The sequence below is a fragment of the Armigeres subalbatus genome, chromosome 1 (assembly GCF_024139115.2).
Source record: "Armigeres subalbatus isolate Guangzhou_Male chromosome 1, GZ_Asu_2, whole genome shotgun sequence".
Lineage (NCBI taxonomy): Eukaryota > Metazoa > Arthropoda > Insecta > Diptera > Culicidae > Armigeres > Armigeres subalbatus.
In genome coordinates this window covers 116,288,490-116,304,569 of record NC_085139.1, presented here as the reverse complement: position 1 = coordinate 116,304,569, position 16,080 = coordinate 116,288,490, and the positions used below count along the sequence as shown (strand labels likewise).

At 41.5% G+C, this 16,080-nt stretch overlaps 1 protein-coding gene across 1 annotated transcript in view; it reads right to left on the bottom strand.

The window, feature by feature from the left end:
- The window catches only part of LOC134204983 (uncharacterized), a 712,198-nt gene that overhangs the window by 342,292 nt on the left and 353,826 nt on the right, over nt 1–16,080 (bottom strand). Inside the window, exon 3 of the mRNA XM_062679833.1 lies at nt 7,442–7,564. Within this exon, the coding sequence (XP_062535817.1) occupies nt 7,442–7,564 (123 nt within the window). The remainder of the gene's footprint in view (nt 1–7,441; nt 7,565–16,080) is intronic.

Below are 16,080 nucleotides of genomic sequence, written 5' to 3'. Positions count from 1 at the left end.
TTGAATTCAACCAATATTAAATATGCATGTTATATACTTTTTCTGGACCATCGTTGTATGCAGTAGAAGTCATAATATGTATCCTGTTCGCGATTAACTCGTAATCGGACACTAAATTGTGAGTCGTATATTACCCTGAAATGAATCTTGTTAATAAAATGCTCTAATACAGCTTGTGCAATACTATGCGGAAAAAACGAGTTTGCTAAAAGCAGTACTGTAATTTCTCATTTTCAATGAGAGATGTCACGCGATGTTTACATATCCGCCCCTTTCAATATCTATAGAAACGCGAATGATGAATGGCATGCTACAAAAATCTCAAAAAATATTTCTCCCGTTACAGGGCATGAAAGTGTGAAAGGAATATGATTAATTTATCGACTAGTCACTATTTTTCGCATATATCTATCACAATAACTTAGAAATTTTAATTTTAAAATAAAGCACAACATCCTTTCATGACTGCCTTTCATGTGAAATTGGTCTAAGAACCCACGATTCTTTCATTTGGTCGCCTGAAATAGAAAAAGGCGCTTTGATCTCTGTTTTATGACGATCACGACCTTTTCCAGTACTGGCTAAAATAAATACGAAATACGGATTAGTGGAGCTCCTTCAGCTGGGATTCTTATCGTCCCAGACAATCTTCTTAATCTATGTCTTACTGTTCGCTAGGGGGACAGTTGTCGCGTAAGTGTCAGCCTTTGTATCCAGCAAGGAGGTAGGCTTTGTTATAATTCCAATTTAGAATGTTTTAGAAATTTCGATTTGTTTAGAAATTCCAATTAAAATTCTATGGTTTTTTCAAGGGAAATTATTTAGGATGTCCATATGAAAATGATAAGAATTTCTAAGGAAAACTATTTGGGATTTCCGCTGAAGATTCATCGGGACATTGGATATTCTTTGAAGTTTCTACGAAAAATTGGTTTAATTTTTCCCAGGAAATTGTTCACAAATTCCACGGGAAGTTCTCCGGATGTTCCATGAAAGCTTATGTGTAATCTAGAAGGCGTGTATTTTAAAATACGAAATTTTCACAAGGAATTTTCTACAGTTTCCACAGAAATTCTTTAGAATTTGAACGTGATTTTTTTTTATTTCACAAAAAACTGTTCGGAATTGCAAGGGAAACTTTTTCGGAACTTTGAAGGATTTTTTTTTTTTGCAGAATAACATGTTAAGCCCAAACTGGCTGTATGAATTTCTGCCAAACCACTATTTTGAATGATTGGCTGAAAATGTAATTTGACCGAAAGCGACATACGGCTAAACTGGAGACGCCGTATTTCCTGACGGTCGGTTGGTTGAATAGATCATGTGACCGAAATAAACGTTGGTCGAAATAGTCATTTAGTAGAAGGGTCAGTTTTTTCAGCCAAATGATGTATTCGCGCAAACAACTTTTTTGGTCTTTGACCGAAGGCTTTTGCCCCTTATCTGCGGTCCAAAGTTATACGCCCGAAAGCCATTTGTTCGAATGCAATTTGGTCGAAAAACACGTTAAGTTGGATGTGATCTATCCAAATTCCAGTAGGCCGGAACGATTTTTTGACTGAAAACGACTTGTTCGAAAAAAAAAAATACGTGCAAGACACGACCGCGCGACGTAAACTATGTAAAGCAATTCGATGCATACAAATTTGAATTGCCATCAGTCTACTATAGGGCAAGCACGGTCAGACTTTCAAATGTTGATAGTAACGAAAAACAGTACTGAGGGTTGTGGGTTCGAGTCTCATCTAAGGGAAAGTGGTTACCTCCAATACATTTTTCAAATCAATAACTTCCACATAATATTCAATATCACTGAGTTTATCAACAAACTTATTTTTATGCTGTTTTTATGTATTTTCCTCGAATCGCTCAGTCATAATTTATTGTAATAATAAGTTTTATTATTTATTTGATTTTTAGGCGCATCCAACCATTGTATATGCACTTTTTAGAACCAAGCGTTGACCGATTTACACGCAACAAGTTGCATTCGACGGGGAACTCAGTCTTATTGTTTGCCATTTGCCAATTTGCATTCTAGACATTGTCTTCCGAAGTTGTTGACAAATTATCATTTATTTTCATAGAGACCCCTCATTGAGAAGAAAAAAGCGGATTTAAAAAAATATTACCTGCGATGTATTCAAATGAATGCAATCTATGTAAATTGATGGAAAAAGTTAAATCCTAAAGTGCTATTTTTGACCTTTCTTAAGTGATTGTTTTCGTTGCCCTCTTCAATGCATGAGAAAGGCATCTTCACTGCAAGGTGGATTAATTTAGGTTTTTTATTGTTTCATGACAATTAAAACTAATAAAATACTCTTTTTCTTTGAAACTGGGTGGATTTCATTTATTATTATTCATTATTAGCCGGATTTTCAAGGGTGCCACAACCGAACCACAAAATTGAAATGTCCAAAAATTCCAAATTTGCGAAATTGACAACAAAATGTTTCAAATCGATAAAATCAAACCAATTTCTTCTCTAGCAGTAAGGTTGTACGTCTAGCTTTCCATTGGTATAAAAATGTAGACATGATACCAACTAGAACCAAAGTTATGGATAAAATTCGAAAGGGTGCCCACAATCTAGAATATCCATCGGAAGATAGAGAAGCCATTTATTAGCGTTTGAAATCTCGCCTAATTTCATGACAATTTCCAATTTGGCAATTTTCGTGTTACACCCTTCATCCGAGTTTTCTCCTTGGACGTAGGACTCCTGGGTTGTCAAAATGATGCTAGAATAGATACGGGAGTTTATATGTCTGAACATTTGTGAAATGTGAACTTTTCTTGTGGTCACAGATGGGCTTGCTGGCAGTCATGGGAAACTCTACCGAAGGACTGAGCCAAGGGTAGATTGTGTCTTGATCCAAGCCCGTCCAGGTATGTAATCGACGACGATCATGTCGAAGCAGAAGAAGAAGAAGAAGAAGAGAGAAAAAGGAAAGAAAGTTGGGCGGGAGGAATCGAAGCACTCCATCTATGACGACCAAAAAGAGAGTGACCACTAGTATCGACCCTTGGGGCAGGAGTGAATCAGGAGGAAATTGCGGACAAAGGCCCAAGTATTACCGAAAAACCCCATTTGCCTAGCTGCTGTCACACTAACTCCGTCCACGTATGGTTGAGCGTTCTTGAGATATCGAGGGGTACTAGATCTACGTGATTACTTTGTTTGAAGGCATCTTGGAGGACGTCCTCTCAATTTGGCGAAGGGCCACTCGACAACTTTGGATATGCAAGAAGTCAGTACGATAGGACGTAAGACCTGATCTTCGGAATACATGAGCTGTCACTCATCGGGATAGGTTATGTTGGACCATGCTTTTTTGATAAAATCTAGAACATCCGGGCTAGAATACTTTCCGCTACTTCTGGAAATTGTGAAGTGCAGCTTGGTAAACGAAAAAGGCTGGTTGTTAAGGGAACACAGCAAGTTCGGCGGGACTCAAAAGTTATGAAACGTTAAGGATCTATTGGCTATGAGCTTTTGGAAATCAGCTGCGATGCTAAGTATTTCCTAAGATAAATCTTCGACGGATCGGAAATAGTACGAACTTGCAGTTCGAGATGCATGGGAAATAGTACGAGATGCAGTATGGCGGCGGATCGCGCCGGATTGATGGAGTCTAGGAAATTCTTACTGCGTGAAGGTGAAACTGTCCAGAATCCAAATAAATTTCGCATCGCTTTTTCAGAGGCACCATTCTAAACAAAGAAGCAGCTTTGCTGCGTCGCAGCAAGCGTAGAATTAGAAGACAACTGCTTGTTGCTTCAGTATCGATAGTGATGCCCTTGAAAACGCGAGGTAGATCAACATTGGATTTCAAAAAGTTCGTCCTCAACTGCTCTTTCTTGGCATCTTGAATGGCCATTCAATACTCGTAGTGGGAAAAGCCTCAATGGGCCTTTTTTCTGACCTTAACAACACGCATCCTCTTGGTGATGAACAGAACCTTAGTGCGGAGAGGACTGGCTGATGGTGGTCACATTCGATTCAGCTGGTCGAATAACCGTTAGAAAAGGTGGGTGAATCATTATTGAGGACCTGGCGCCTTTACCTATTTTGCTAACCCACTTGGACTTGCCTCCAAGAGAGGACTACAACCCCTGGTGAACTGTCGTTGGCCAACAGTTCCAGATTGGACAGGTGGTTCCAAAAACCGACAATGTCTCCGGAGCCGGTACGGGCGAGGATGATGACGTATCCATTATGCTAGTTTAATCGAAAGAGAAGGAAGCGCTTTGGGAATTGGTGTGATTATCCTCTGGAGGTGTCTGGATATAATCTCTGACAAAAGATCGAAAGCCAGAACGTCACTTCCCACATAAGCCGAGAGCTTCTAATTTGAAACCATCTAGCAGACATATTGTCACTATGAATGGGGTTACAATTAATTGGTCTAGCGAAGCTAAATATTTAGGACTTCTGCTAGATCAAAAATTAACTTTTAAAAATCACATTGAAGGCCTTCAAGCCAAATGTAACAAATATATTAAGTGTCTATATCCACTTATAAACAGAAAATCAAAACTTTGTCTTAAGAACAAACTTTTGATTTACAAACAAATTTTTAGACCTGCCATGTTGTATGCTGTGCCAATATGGACTAGTTGCTGCAATACCAGAAAGAAGGCACTTCAGAGGATTCAAAATAAAATTCTGAAAATGATTCTGAAGTTGCCTCCGTGGTATAGTACCAATGAACTTCATAGAATTTCTAATATTGAGACATTGCAACAAATGTCCAACAAAAAAATTTCCAATTTTAGACAAAAATCGTTGCAATCTTCTATTGCAACGATTAGCTCCTTGTACCCTTAGTATAAATTAGGTTAAGTTTAGTTTAAGTTGAAAATATTGTAATTCCTACATGGTTCAATTCAACCAGAGGAAAAATTCTAACTGCCAGAGGCAATTGAAATGTATTAATAATAACTAAAAAAATAACATAGCAAATAAGGATGATAGTGTTAAGAAAACACGGAACACCTAGTCTAAGAGATGAATGCATGTATTAGATAATTAGCAAATAAAATTAGTTAAAAAAAAAAAAAGGGACAAAAGGTCGTAAGGGTCGAAAGGGGCAAAAGATCGAAACAAAATAAAGGAAAAAAGAAAAAAAAAATAAATAAGAAAGGATGAGAAAGGGCGAAGAAGGGAGAACGAAACGAAAGACGGAAGAAGGAATAAGAGAGAATAAAAAGGGATGGCAGAAGACGGAAGAACGAAGATAGAAGAAGGAAGAAGGTAAAACGAAGAAGGAAGAACGAATAAGGAAAAAGGAAGCGGAAGAAGGAAGAAGAAAAAAAGGAAGAAGGAAGAAGGACAAAGGAAAAAGGAAGAAGGAACAAGAAACAAGGAAGTAGAAAGAAGGAAGAAGGAAGAAGGAATAAGAAAGAAGGAAGAAAGAAAAAGGAAGAAGGGAAAAGGAAGAAGGAAGAAAGAAGCAGGAAGAAGAAGAAGGAAATATAAATAAGGAATAAAGAAGAAAGAATAAGGAAGAAGAAAGTAGGAAGAAGGATGGTGGAAATCGTAAGATGAAAAAAAGATTGTAGAATGAAAAAGGATGGAGGAAGATGAAAGAAGGAAGAAGGAATGAGAAAGAGGAAAGAAGATGGAAGCAAGAAAGAAAAGGGAGGTAGGAATAAGCAAGAAGAAAGAAGGAAGAAAAAAAAGACAGAAGGAAGGAAAGTGAAAGAAGAAAGAAGCAGAAAGAAAAAAGGGAACAAGAAGGAAGAAAATATGAAGAAAGAAAAAATGAAGAAAAAAGAAGATAAAAAAAAATTACTTTGGACTTTTTTTTCCTTTCGACCTTTTATCGCTTTCGGCGTTTCATCCTTCACTAACTCGTCCGGAAGAATGCTACTGGTGACGAGAGTGTTTTGGGTGATCATGCCCGATTGACTTTCGGCTCCATATACAGCGTCCAAAAATGGAGCTGGACTAGATAAGAAAAAATGCTGGCATCAGACAGTAGTAGGATTTATCACCCAGGTTAGAGTGTCTGATGAGCCTGGCATGTTGCGTCTGTTGGGACTTCTAATTGTAACCCGCTTGGGAACCTCGAGATGCTTGGAAAGCGGCCGAAGGGACGTTTTAGAACGTGGTAGCAAAATAAAATGTCCATTAAGAATTAGAAATATACATAAAAATGAATTTCTGTCTGCCTGAACCTTATAGACTCGGAAGCTACTGATCCGATCGACGAAAATTTGTATGCTGAGGTTTTTATGGGCCGGGGAAGGTTCTTAAGATGGTTCCAGACCCCTCCCCGCTTTGGAAAGGTGGGCTCCCATACAAACGAAACACTAATTTCTTTATAACGCGAGAATTAATCAAGCAAATGGAACCAAATCTTGCTTGTGGAGGTTTTGGAAGGAAAGATATGTTTCTGTGGTAGTTCGAACTCTCCCTTCTGGAAAGGGGGGCTCCCATACAAATTAAACAGAAATTTCTGCATAACTCGATAACTAATCAGAGAATAAAGCAATTTTAGACGAAACGAAGTTCGTCGGGTCTGCTAGTAATCAATAAAGAGCATTAAGAGCATTTTTTAAGGAAAATTCTTTTTTCATAAATGCAATTTTTGCTTTTAAAAGTGCTAATTTACTTTTCTTTTGTGGAAATTTGTTTAGTTGTTTATGGAACCTTTCATTATTTGTGGAAATTTTCTATTAATTTATTGATCATACCCTGATTTCTTGATTGGAAATTTCCTAAGTTTTATGGAAAATTTCCAATTGTCAAGGGAGAGTTTTTATTTTAATCTTTAGAACGTTTCACTTGCTACATTCCTTGCGGGAGATAATGTGTCCCTTTTCCGCCTATCTCTTGGCACCGGGGTGTAAGTAGATAAGATCAGGTCTATTAAATATCGAAAAAAGAAATTCACTGTCAACATCATAATCTACCACGAAACATTTCGGAATGATAGTGTCGAAACGAAATGCGAATCAGTTAGCTGAGTATTGTTGCGACGAACAGACAAGCCTAGAAACCTCGTCTGGGACTTAGGGTCCCAATGTGTGAATGACGTCCACACAATTTCACAGTGTCCGTTTCCATGTGCCTGTCAGCCTTATACATATGGATAGGAATAATTTCAAAGAATTTCTCAAGATTTATGGCATATGAAAAAAACGTCGGGACTTTTAAAGCTTTAATTTCGAACAAATTTTCCCTAGTAAATTCTTATGTAAAATTTGAGAACATTTTCTCATAAATTTTGGAATTTAGATTCTAGATGTCATCCGTAAACCACTATACAGCTTATCATGGTAAGGGATAATAGATGTCGGTTTGAATCCATTTTCATACATTCCATACACACCATTTTTAAGTCGAAAACTACCGGTTTTCGGCGATACCCCAAATATATGTTCTATCATGCAAAAAAAATAAATGTTCTCAAACGAGTATGTTACTTACCTGGGACTGGCCCGCACACTCTTGGGATGATTTCTAAGATGGCGGAACATGATGGATCCTCGAAACACAGTTGTCTCGCTAATATACAATTTAATATAGCTATTGCAGTCTTAATGTTCGGTCCTGGAAAAGATACAAAACAGACTCGTTATCTCAATGCTCTGGGAGGTTGATAAGTTTAAAAACTAACTCAAACATTCACGAAAAGGGATGCTTAAACAAAATTCAAACTCAGACGACGACGAATGTCATCCGGAATTCTGTGCTGCTGCATTTGTTATCGTTACACAGCACTGCGCCACTACCCGCGTTGCCCTTCCTGCATTCTGGGAAAGGCTTTTTATTAAAGCAACAACTCGTAGGTACAGTTATTAAAAATAAATCAAAACACGATCCTATGAAAACTGAGAAGAAACTAAGTCTGGCGGTGATGGCAGTTGCTCAACAGTGATTCTCAAATTATTAGTTGTGGCAGTACAGTACACCTTGAAGAGCATTCTTTAAGGTTCATTATGTGCGTATTTTGTTATACAACCTCTGACAGGATGGCGCATCATACGAATGACATTGGAACCACTGATCCGGAAAAGCGGTTTATGTTATTTTTCCAAATGTTTTGCCACCCCGGCTTTCCGACCTTCGACGGAGACGGGACGGCGGATGCGGAAGAGTGACAACTTCAGAAAGCAGTGACAGCCCAAAACGACTTTATGAAATTTTAATTAGATTCCATCAACACTCCCTCCCTTCAGCGAGCCGCCGTTGTTCCCGCTCTGTCAGGGAACGGAACTGATGGAAAGTTTTTCAAGAGACACTTGAGCCTGTTGCAACGGGATACACTAAGCTTTGCAGAATGAAGCAACTAGTTCCAACATTTGGTACGAGTGAAAACTGCAGCTCAACAACGGCTTTGATGTAGCACCTCCGAGGCAACATGAGTGGAGAGCGACGAATAGTAGGAAAAAGTCAATTAGCGACTCTGATGGCGCTATTCAATTGCGGGTTTCGTATATACAACATGGAAAACTTTGTCGGAAACATCGTGCCAAGTCCTCGACGGGTATGGGTGAGGAAGGATCTCACGAATGTGGCGAATTGAAATAAAAATTCAAATTAATCCTAATTTTTCCTCCATTTTCTCCGTTCCGCTGACCATGGTCAACGGAGTTGGCGTTCATTGCGCTTGGAGGCAGGGTAAGAGACCTCCCAAAAAAAGTAACGGCATGGAGAAAACGAGCAAAAGTCGAGCAAGTTGACTTGCTGGACTTGATGTTCAGCGCACGCGATTCCAAGCCCTTGAACAGCGCCAAACACGCAAAGGCTTTCGTTGGTTGTTGTGGAAAAAAATATAATAATTCAGTCAGCAGTGTTGTCGAGTGTTATTTTCTAAAGTTCTAATCTAAAGAATAGAAACGCCTTCACAATGGGCCATCCAGACTCATCTCCCTCGACACTCATTTCGAACTAGGGATTAGTTGCGACGTCGCATGGTGGTGGAATACTTTGCGTCGTTTGTTTTTCGAGAGCTGCGACTCTGCCTTCTGGTGGAAAATCTAATACTAACACTCGTCTTTATTACCGTCTCTAGTTATCCTGGGAATGACTTTTCATGTAGATGGTCTTTCCAACCTCACATCTATCGCTAACGCGGAGAAAACGAAAGTTTACCAAGGTTCGATGTTAGCTTGGCGATGACTCCTATAGCTACCAGCAAACATCTACGTTCTAGTTACGAGAATGACACCCTCCTGAAAGGAAAAGCGTTTCATCTCAAGCTGCCTTCAACCCCGAAGGGATTCGTGGATGAACTTTCTGAAAGGTTCCTGTTAAAACTCCCGGGGAACTCTTCGGAGAAACTCCAATTGAAATTTGTTTCCCAAAAAAAAAGGTTTGCGTTGCTTTTTTCTGTGAGTACTCCAATGCAGAGCAAATATGCGGAAGTAACCTTAAATTTACCTTCATTTTGGTTTGCAATTTACAAGTAATGCTTTGTTAATCCTCTGTGTATCATTCACTATAATTATCATTATGTGCTATAATAACTCTCAACCGTGATAATTGCGCAGAACATGAATGCGTCTCTTTTCCGACGCAATACCAGCGCTTTTCCGCCCAACATTATTAGATGAAAAGTAGAACGAAAATGTAATAAACCGAGTGGTTTTCACATTTGCGTTAACAGGTGATGCGGGTCCGACCAAAACGACCGACCGACCAGTGGTATCGTATCGTGTGACGGCCGACGCGACAACCGGAGTGGAATTAAATTCTCGTGTAGTGCTTCGACAGGGGAGATTTGCCAAACAACAAACGACCGCCACGGAAACGACACGACGTGTTTAAGACCGACGACGGCGAACACGGAACGTCCATATCGCCGGCCCTTGCCGCGAGGGGTTATCGCTCGTGGAAGAAAGGTAATTATAAATCGTTGGGACTCATTATTCCACGAATATTGTAGATTACCGTGGACGATACGGGCTGACCCTTGAAATTCCTCAAGAAACGTAGTAAGGAGTTGTGTTATGGAAATATGTCACGGATCCTTTGTACAATGTAAATGGATCAATCCTCCAACAGATCTGAAGACTGGTTTACTACGGTAGTGGTAAGAGCTTTCTGCATCTCGTTGGTTAAATGCTTGGTAACAAAACATTCCACGCGGAAGGCGACGAGACACTTACTTTGGTTCGGTGTAGGAAACTGTCACAGATATCAGAATTTGTACAACCTACACGTTTCATAAATGCGTAAGTAGTAGTAGCAAGGGCAGTAGTATTTTCTAATTCAATAACTACAGTTGAGTGATAAACGAAGCTAGTAACTTTTATCAAAAAGACGTAGCTGTATCAAAACCTCAAAATTTGAAATGGATAACACTTTCTCATTTCTGTATATTTCGTATAATTAGCATTACTATCAAATAGATCGGATTTTTTTCATCCATAGATGCTGGGCTGTATCTAAAGAAAAAGCATTGAGGACGTAATCGCTGAAATTGCGTCGGAAGAGCTAAAACAATTTTTTTTTAAATTTTAGTACAGAGTTTTTGACTAAGTTTTTTCGTTTGACATGTTACAAATGTTTTTTTTTGACTTCAGCTGCTTACGATTCTGAGCCAAAACTTGGGTTATAAACTAAGAAAAGGTGGTGGCCCATTTCACCCACCTGCCCCTTTTTATACATATTTCCTCTATCTCTAAAAAAGTGTTGGTATTGAGCAGGGTTCAAAAGGGTTTCACGCTTTCTGCTTTTACTTAGAACGTGGTGCATATGGTGCTCCTGTCCTCGAAGCGTATCCTCCTCCTCCTCCTTTTTTTGCTATTGACATGAGCACTCGATTGTGACATTCCTTAATCCTAACAACACCTGTGATCACTGCTTCTAGAGCGCCAACGTTTGAACCTACACAATCCCACTGAGTACTTTCGCATTCAAAAGCTATTCGTGTGAAACAAAAAATAAAGACCTGTGCATGATGACTTGCAGATTATCACACGTTTATGACCCAGTTGAGTGGCTGGTTTAGTGGCATTTGACACTTTTCCGAGAAATATCCCGATAGTGCGTAAAATTGGCCCGACTAAATGGAAGAGTTTTGTAGAGGAACGTTTGAAAATTTGAACTCATTTTGAGCTTGCTGACATCTAGGCATCGTTCTCTTGCAAACTCACACCAAGGATAGGACTTGTTTTTCTAAGGAAACGAAAACGCACCTGAAATGCAAAGATGATCAAACTTCAACGACTCTATGTTGATTGATTAGCAAAGATTTATTTGTACAAGACATGTAAAAAAACATTGCTTTGTGGATTCCGTAGAATGCCAGAGTTTTTCTCCAAAACTAATTCCCCTACCTGATAGAGGAAAGCATATTCTGTATTTTTATTTTTATTTATTTATCTTTTTCATCTGACTTTTGTAGTTTTAATGAAGTAATGTGTGATGGGGAAAAGCCACATTTTGCCGAGTTCGAGAAGGCGCAAAAAATCCATATCTTTAAAAAAAATAACATGACATAGAAACGTTACAAATTAGCTTATAAAATTAGGTAAAATCTAGGGTATAAAAAGGGTAAAATTAGGGTATCGAGGTCTAGCAGTCGACACCGGTCGGCATATGGGTGAAGAGTTTCCAGGTTATTCCATGGGAGAAACCGTAAGGCGTAGCGCACGAATTTTCGTTGTACGGATTCCAGTCTTGCGATCCAAACAGAGTGAAATGGGCACCACACAATCATTCCAAATTCTAGTATAGATCTTGTAGCAAGTACGCCATATTTATTTATTTACTTATTTCAATGTTTGAAATAAATCTTTGTGTTGGATCACCGCAAGAATGGTCTAGAACAGCGGTTCTCAACCTGGGGGTACCTTCGCTGGCCCTAGGGAGTACCTCGGACAAAGATACGTAATGGTGGACATATTACAATTTCATTCAAAATTCATTGATAAAGATTTGATAATTGTGCATTTTCTATTTCAAAAATTTATATTGTACATAATATGTAATGCGATCAATAAATCCCAATTGAATCCTGCCTTCCACAACCAGTACAGTGTATAAAGGGCTGCGGAACAAAAGATCAAACGATCAAAACATCAAATGAACAAAATGATTTTTTTTTTTCACTAAAACTCGATTGCTTAGTTGCAAGAGGATTAGAAGCATCCTTTTACGCCTCTCGGAAGCCTTCTTCCAAGCAGCTCGAAGGCTTCCTTTCAAGGAGCTCGAAAGCATCCTTTCAAGTGGCTAGGCTGCCTTCTTTCAAGAGGCTCAGAAGCCTCCTTTCAAGAGGCTCGGAAGCCTTCTTTCAAGAGGTTCGGAAGCCTTCTTTCAAGAGGTTTGGAAGCCTCCTCTCAAGAGGCTCGGAAGCCTCCTTTCAAGAGGCTCGGAAGCCTCCTTTCAAGAGGCTCGGAAGCCTCCTTTCAAGAGGCTCGGAAGCCTCCTTTCAAGAGGCTCGGAAGCCTCCTTTCAAGAGGCTCGGAAGCCTCCTTTCAAGAGGCTCGGAAGCCTCCTTTCAAGAGGCTCGGAAGCCTCCTTTCAAGAGGCTCGGAAGCCTCCTTTCGTGAGGCTCGGAAGCCTCCTTTCAAGAGGCTCGGAAGCCTCCTTTCAAGAGGCTCGGAAGCCTCCTTTCAAGAGGCTCGGAAGCCTCCTTTCAAGAGGCTCGGAAGCCTCCTTTCAAGAGGCTCGGAAGCCTCCTTTCAAGAGGATCAGAAGCCTCCTTTCAAGAGGCTCACAAGCCTCCTTTCAAGAGGCTCAGAAGCCTCCTTTCAAGATGCTCAGAAGCCTCCTTTCAAGAGGCTCAAAAGCCTCATTTAAATATGCTCAGAAACCTCCTTTCAAGAGGCTCAGAAGCCTCCTTACAAGAGGCTCAAAAGCCTCATTTCAAGAGGCTCAGAAGCCTCCTTTCAAGAGGCTCAGAAGCCTCCTTTTAAGAGGCTCAGGAGCTTCTTTCAAGAGACTCGGAAGCCTCCTTTCAAGAGGCCCGGAAGCCTCCTTTCAAGAGGCTCAGGAAGCCTCCTTTCAAGAGGCTCAGAAGCCTCCTTTCAAGAGGCTCAGGAAGCCTCCTTTCAAGAGGCTCAGAAGCCTCCTTTCAAGAGGCCTCAGAAGCCTCCTTTCAAGAGGCTCGGAAGCCTCCTTTCAAGAGGCTCAAGCCTCCTTTCAAGAGGCTCAGAAGCCTCCTTTCAAGAGGCTCGGAAGCCTCCTTTCAAGAGGCTCGGAAGCCTCCTTTCAAGAGGCTCCGAAGCCTCCTTTCAAGAGGCTCAAGCCTCCTTTCAAGAGGCTCAGAAGCCTCCTTTCAAGAGGCCTCAGAAGCCTCCTTTCAAGAGGCTCGGAAGCCTCCTTTCAAGAGGCTCGGAAGCCTCCTTTCAAGCGGCTCGGAAGCCTCCTTCCAAGAAGCCCGGAAGCCTCCTCTCAAGAGGCTCGGACGCCTCCTCTCAAGAGGCTCGGAAGCCTCCTCTCAAGAGGCTCAGAAGCCTCCTCTCAAGAGGCTCGGAAGCCTCCTCTCAAGAGGCTCGGAAGCCTCCTCTCAAGAGGCTCGGAAGCCTCCTCTCAAGAGGCTCGGAAGCCTCCTCTCAAGAGGCTCGGAAGCCTCCTCTCAAGAGGCTCGGAAGCCTCCTCTCAAGAGGCTCGGAAGCCTCCTCTCAAGAGGCTCAGAAGCCTCCTCTCAAGAGGCTCAGAAGCCTCCTCTCAAGAGGCTCGGAAGCCTCCTCTCAAGAGGCTCGGAAGCCTCCTCTCAAGAGGCTCGGAAGCCTCCTCTCAAGAGGCTCGGAAGCCTCCTCTCAAGAGGCTCGAAAGCCTCCTCACAAGAGACACCGAAGCCTCCTCTCAAGAGGCTCGGAAGCCTCCTCTCAAGAGGCTCCGAAGCCTCCTTTCAAGAGGCTCGGAAGCCTCCTCTCAAGAGGCTCGTAAGCCTCCTCTCAAGAGGCTCGTAAGCCTCCTCTCAAGAGGCTCGGAAGCCTTCTTTCAAGAGGCTCGGAAGCCTCCTCTGAAGAAGCTCGGAAGCCTCCTCTCAAGAGGCTCGGAAGCCTCATCTCAATAGGCTCGGAAGCCTCCTCTCAAGAAGCTCGGAAGCCTCCTTTCAAGAGGCTCGGAAGCCTCATCTTAAGAGGCTCGGAAGCCTCCTCTCAAGAGGCTCGGAAGCCTCCTCTCAAGAGGCTCGGAAGCCTCCTCTCAAGAGGCTCGGAAGCCTCCTCTCAAGAGGCTCGGAAGCCTCCTCTCAAGAGGCTCGGAAGCCTCCTCTCAAGAGGCTCGGAAGCCTTCTTCCAAGAGGCTCGGAAGCCTCCTTCCAAGAGGCTCGGAAGCCTTCTTTCAAGAGGCTCGGAAACCTCCTCTCAAGAAACTCAAAAGCCTTCTTTTCTAGAGGCTCAAAAGCCTCCTTTTCTAGAGACTCGAAAACCTCCTTTCAAGATGCTCGGAAGCCTTCTTGCAAGAGGCTCAAAAGCCTCCTTTCAAGAGGCTCTGAAGCCTTTTTTCAAGAGGATCAGAAGGATCTTTTCGAGAGGCTCGGAAGCCTTTTTTCAAGAGGTTCGGAAGTCTCCTTTCAAGTGGTTCGGAAGGCTTCTTTCAAGAGGCTCGGCAGCCTCCTTCCAAGAGGCTCGGAAGCCTCGCTTCAAGAAGCACAGAATTCTTCTTTCAATAGGTTCGGAAGCATACTATCAAGAGGTTCAGAAGCGTGCTTTCAAGATGCAACAGAAGCTTCCTTTTAAGTGGCTCGAAAACCGCCTTCAAGAGGCTCGGAAGCCTCTCTACAAGAGGCTCAGAAGCCTCTAATAAAGTGACGCGGAAGCCTACTTTAAAGGGACTCAAAAGCTAAAAGGAGCTTCCCTTCAAAGGGCTCGGAATTATGTTTTCAAGAGGATTTGAATCTTGCTTTCGAGAGGGGTACCTCAAATCATGCAAAAGTTCTAAGGGGTACCCTTTAAGAAAAAATCTGATGGGTTATGTACAAGACACGACCGCCCAACGTAGACTACGTAGAACAGTTTGGTGCATTGAGGAATGTAGTCATATTTTAAGATAATTCATTTGATTACTTATGCCACTGGCTTAGAACAAAATTACCATAACTTAAAATATAAAAAAAATTGTTGGATACCGTAGTCAGGGGTGACGTCCGAGCCCTCACCGACAGTCTGGAGGTCGGATATCAAAATCGTTCAAAAAGGTCACTTATAATTCAGTTTTATTGTTCTCAGATACATTAAATCTATTCTACAAGCATTCTATGTAGTTGAAACAGTGACCCATTCTCACCCCCCCGTTGTCTCCCCGACGACGGTACGATAACTTAAAATTTTAACTTTAAAACCCCAAGTGGTAATAATGCTTTTCGCAATTCCAACTGTTGCATTCGACTTAGAGTAAAATTAGTAGGTATTCAGTTTCATTCCAAATTTTCCACCACTATTCTAGTTTATTTGTAGTAATATATAGGTGGAAATAGTGGAGTATGATTATTAAATAATACTATTCTGAAATAAAAATAACTCACTAGCGTTACATGGTTATGATATCCCAAGCAGCACACGTTGAGTCAATCTTGTTGCAGTAACCATATTGTGAGAGAATTCGGACATATATAAGTTACTGTGATCGATGTGCAATATGTTTGTTGCTGGGGGTGAATACTGGTGAGTGCGTGTACCACGATTTAGCGATTTTACGACAGATGCGAGACGATACGCATCGGCCCTGGACCTTGCAAAGAATCTCTGCTCTGGCTACGGACAAACAGGTGCCTCTGTCCAATGGTAGTCAGAGCATCGAGTCATCACTGGTGGAAGAATACGAGCCTTGGACCTTTGGCAGAATCTCCGCCTTCTGTTATTTGGAGTGACGAGGAATAGTTGGCAGAGAAGGGATAGTCGTATTGTTGAGTCCGACAAAGAAGCGCGAGTCGATAAAACCCGGTTGCGCCAACTAGAAATCAACAAATACTAGCCATGTACCGTTTTGACTCAAATTCCGAACATGACTCATATTCCGAACTTTAGCTTTTAAATGTCCATTTTAACTTTATTCGTGTAATTTACTCCACAGGAGTTTGAATTCGTTTGTTATCTTGATCCTCAGTGCGGGAAACCAATGACAGTTTTAGTTTTAGGGCGCTAAAACGCCAGTGTTCGGAATATGAG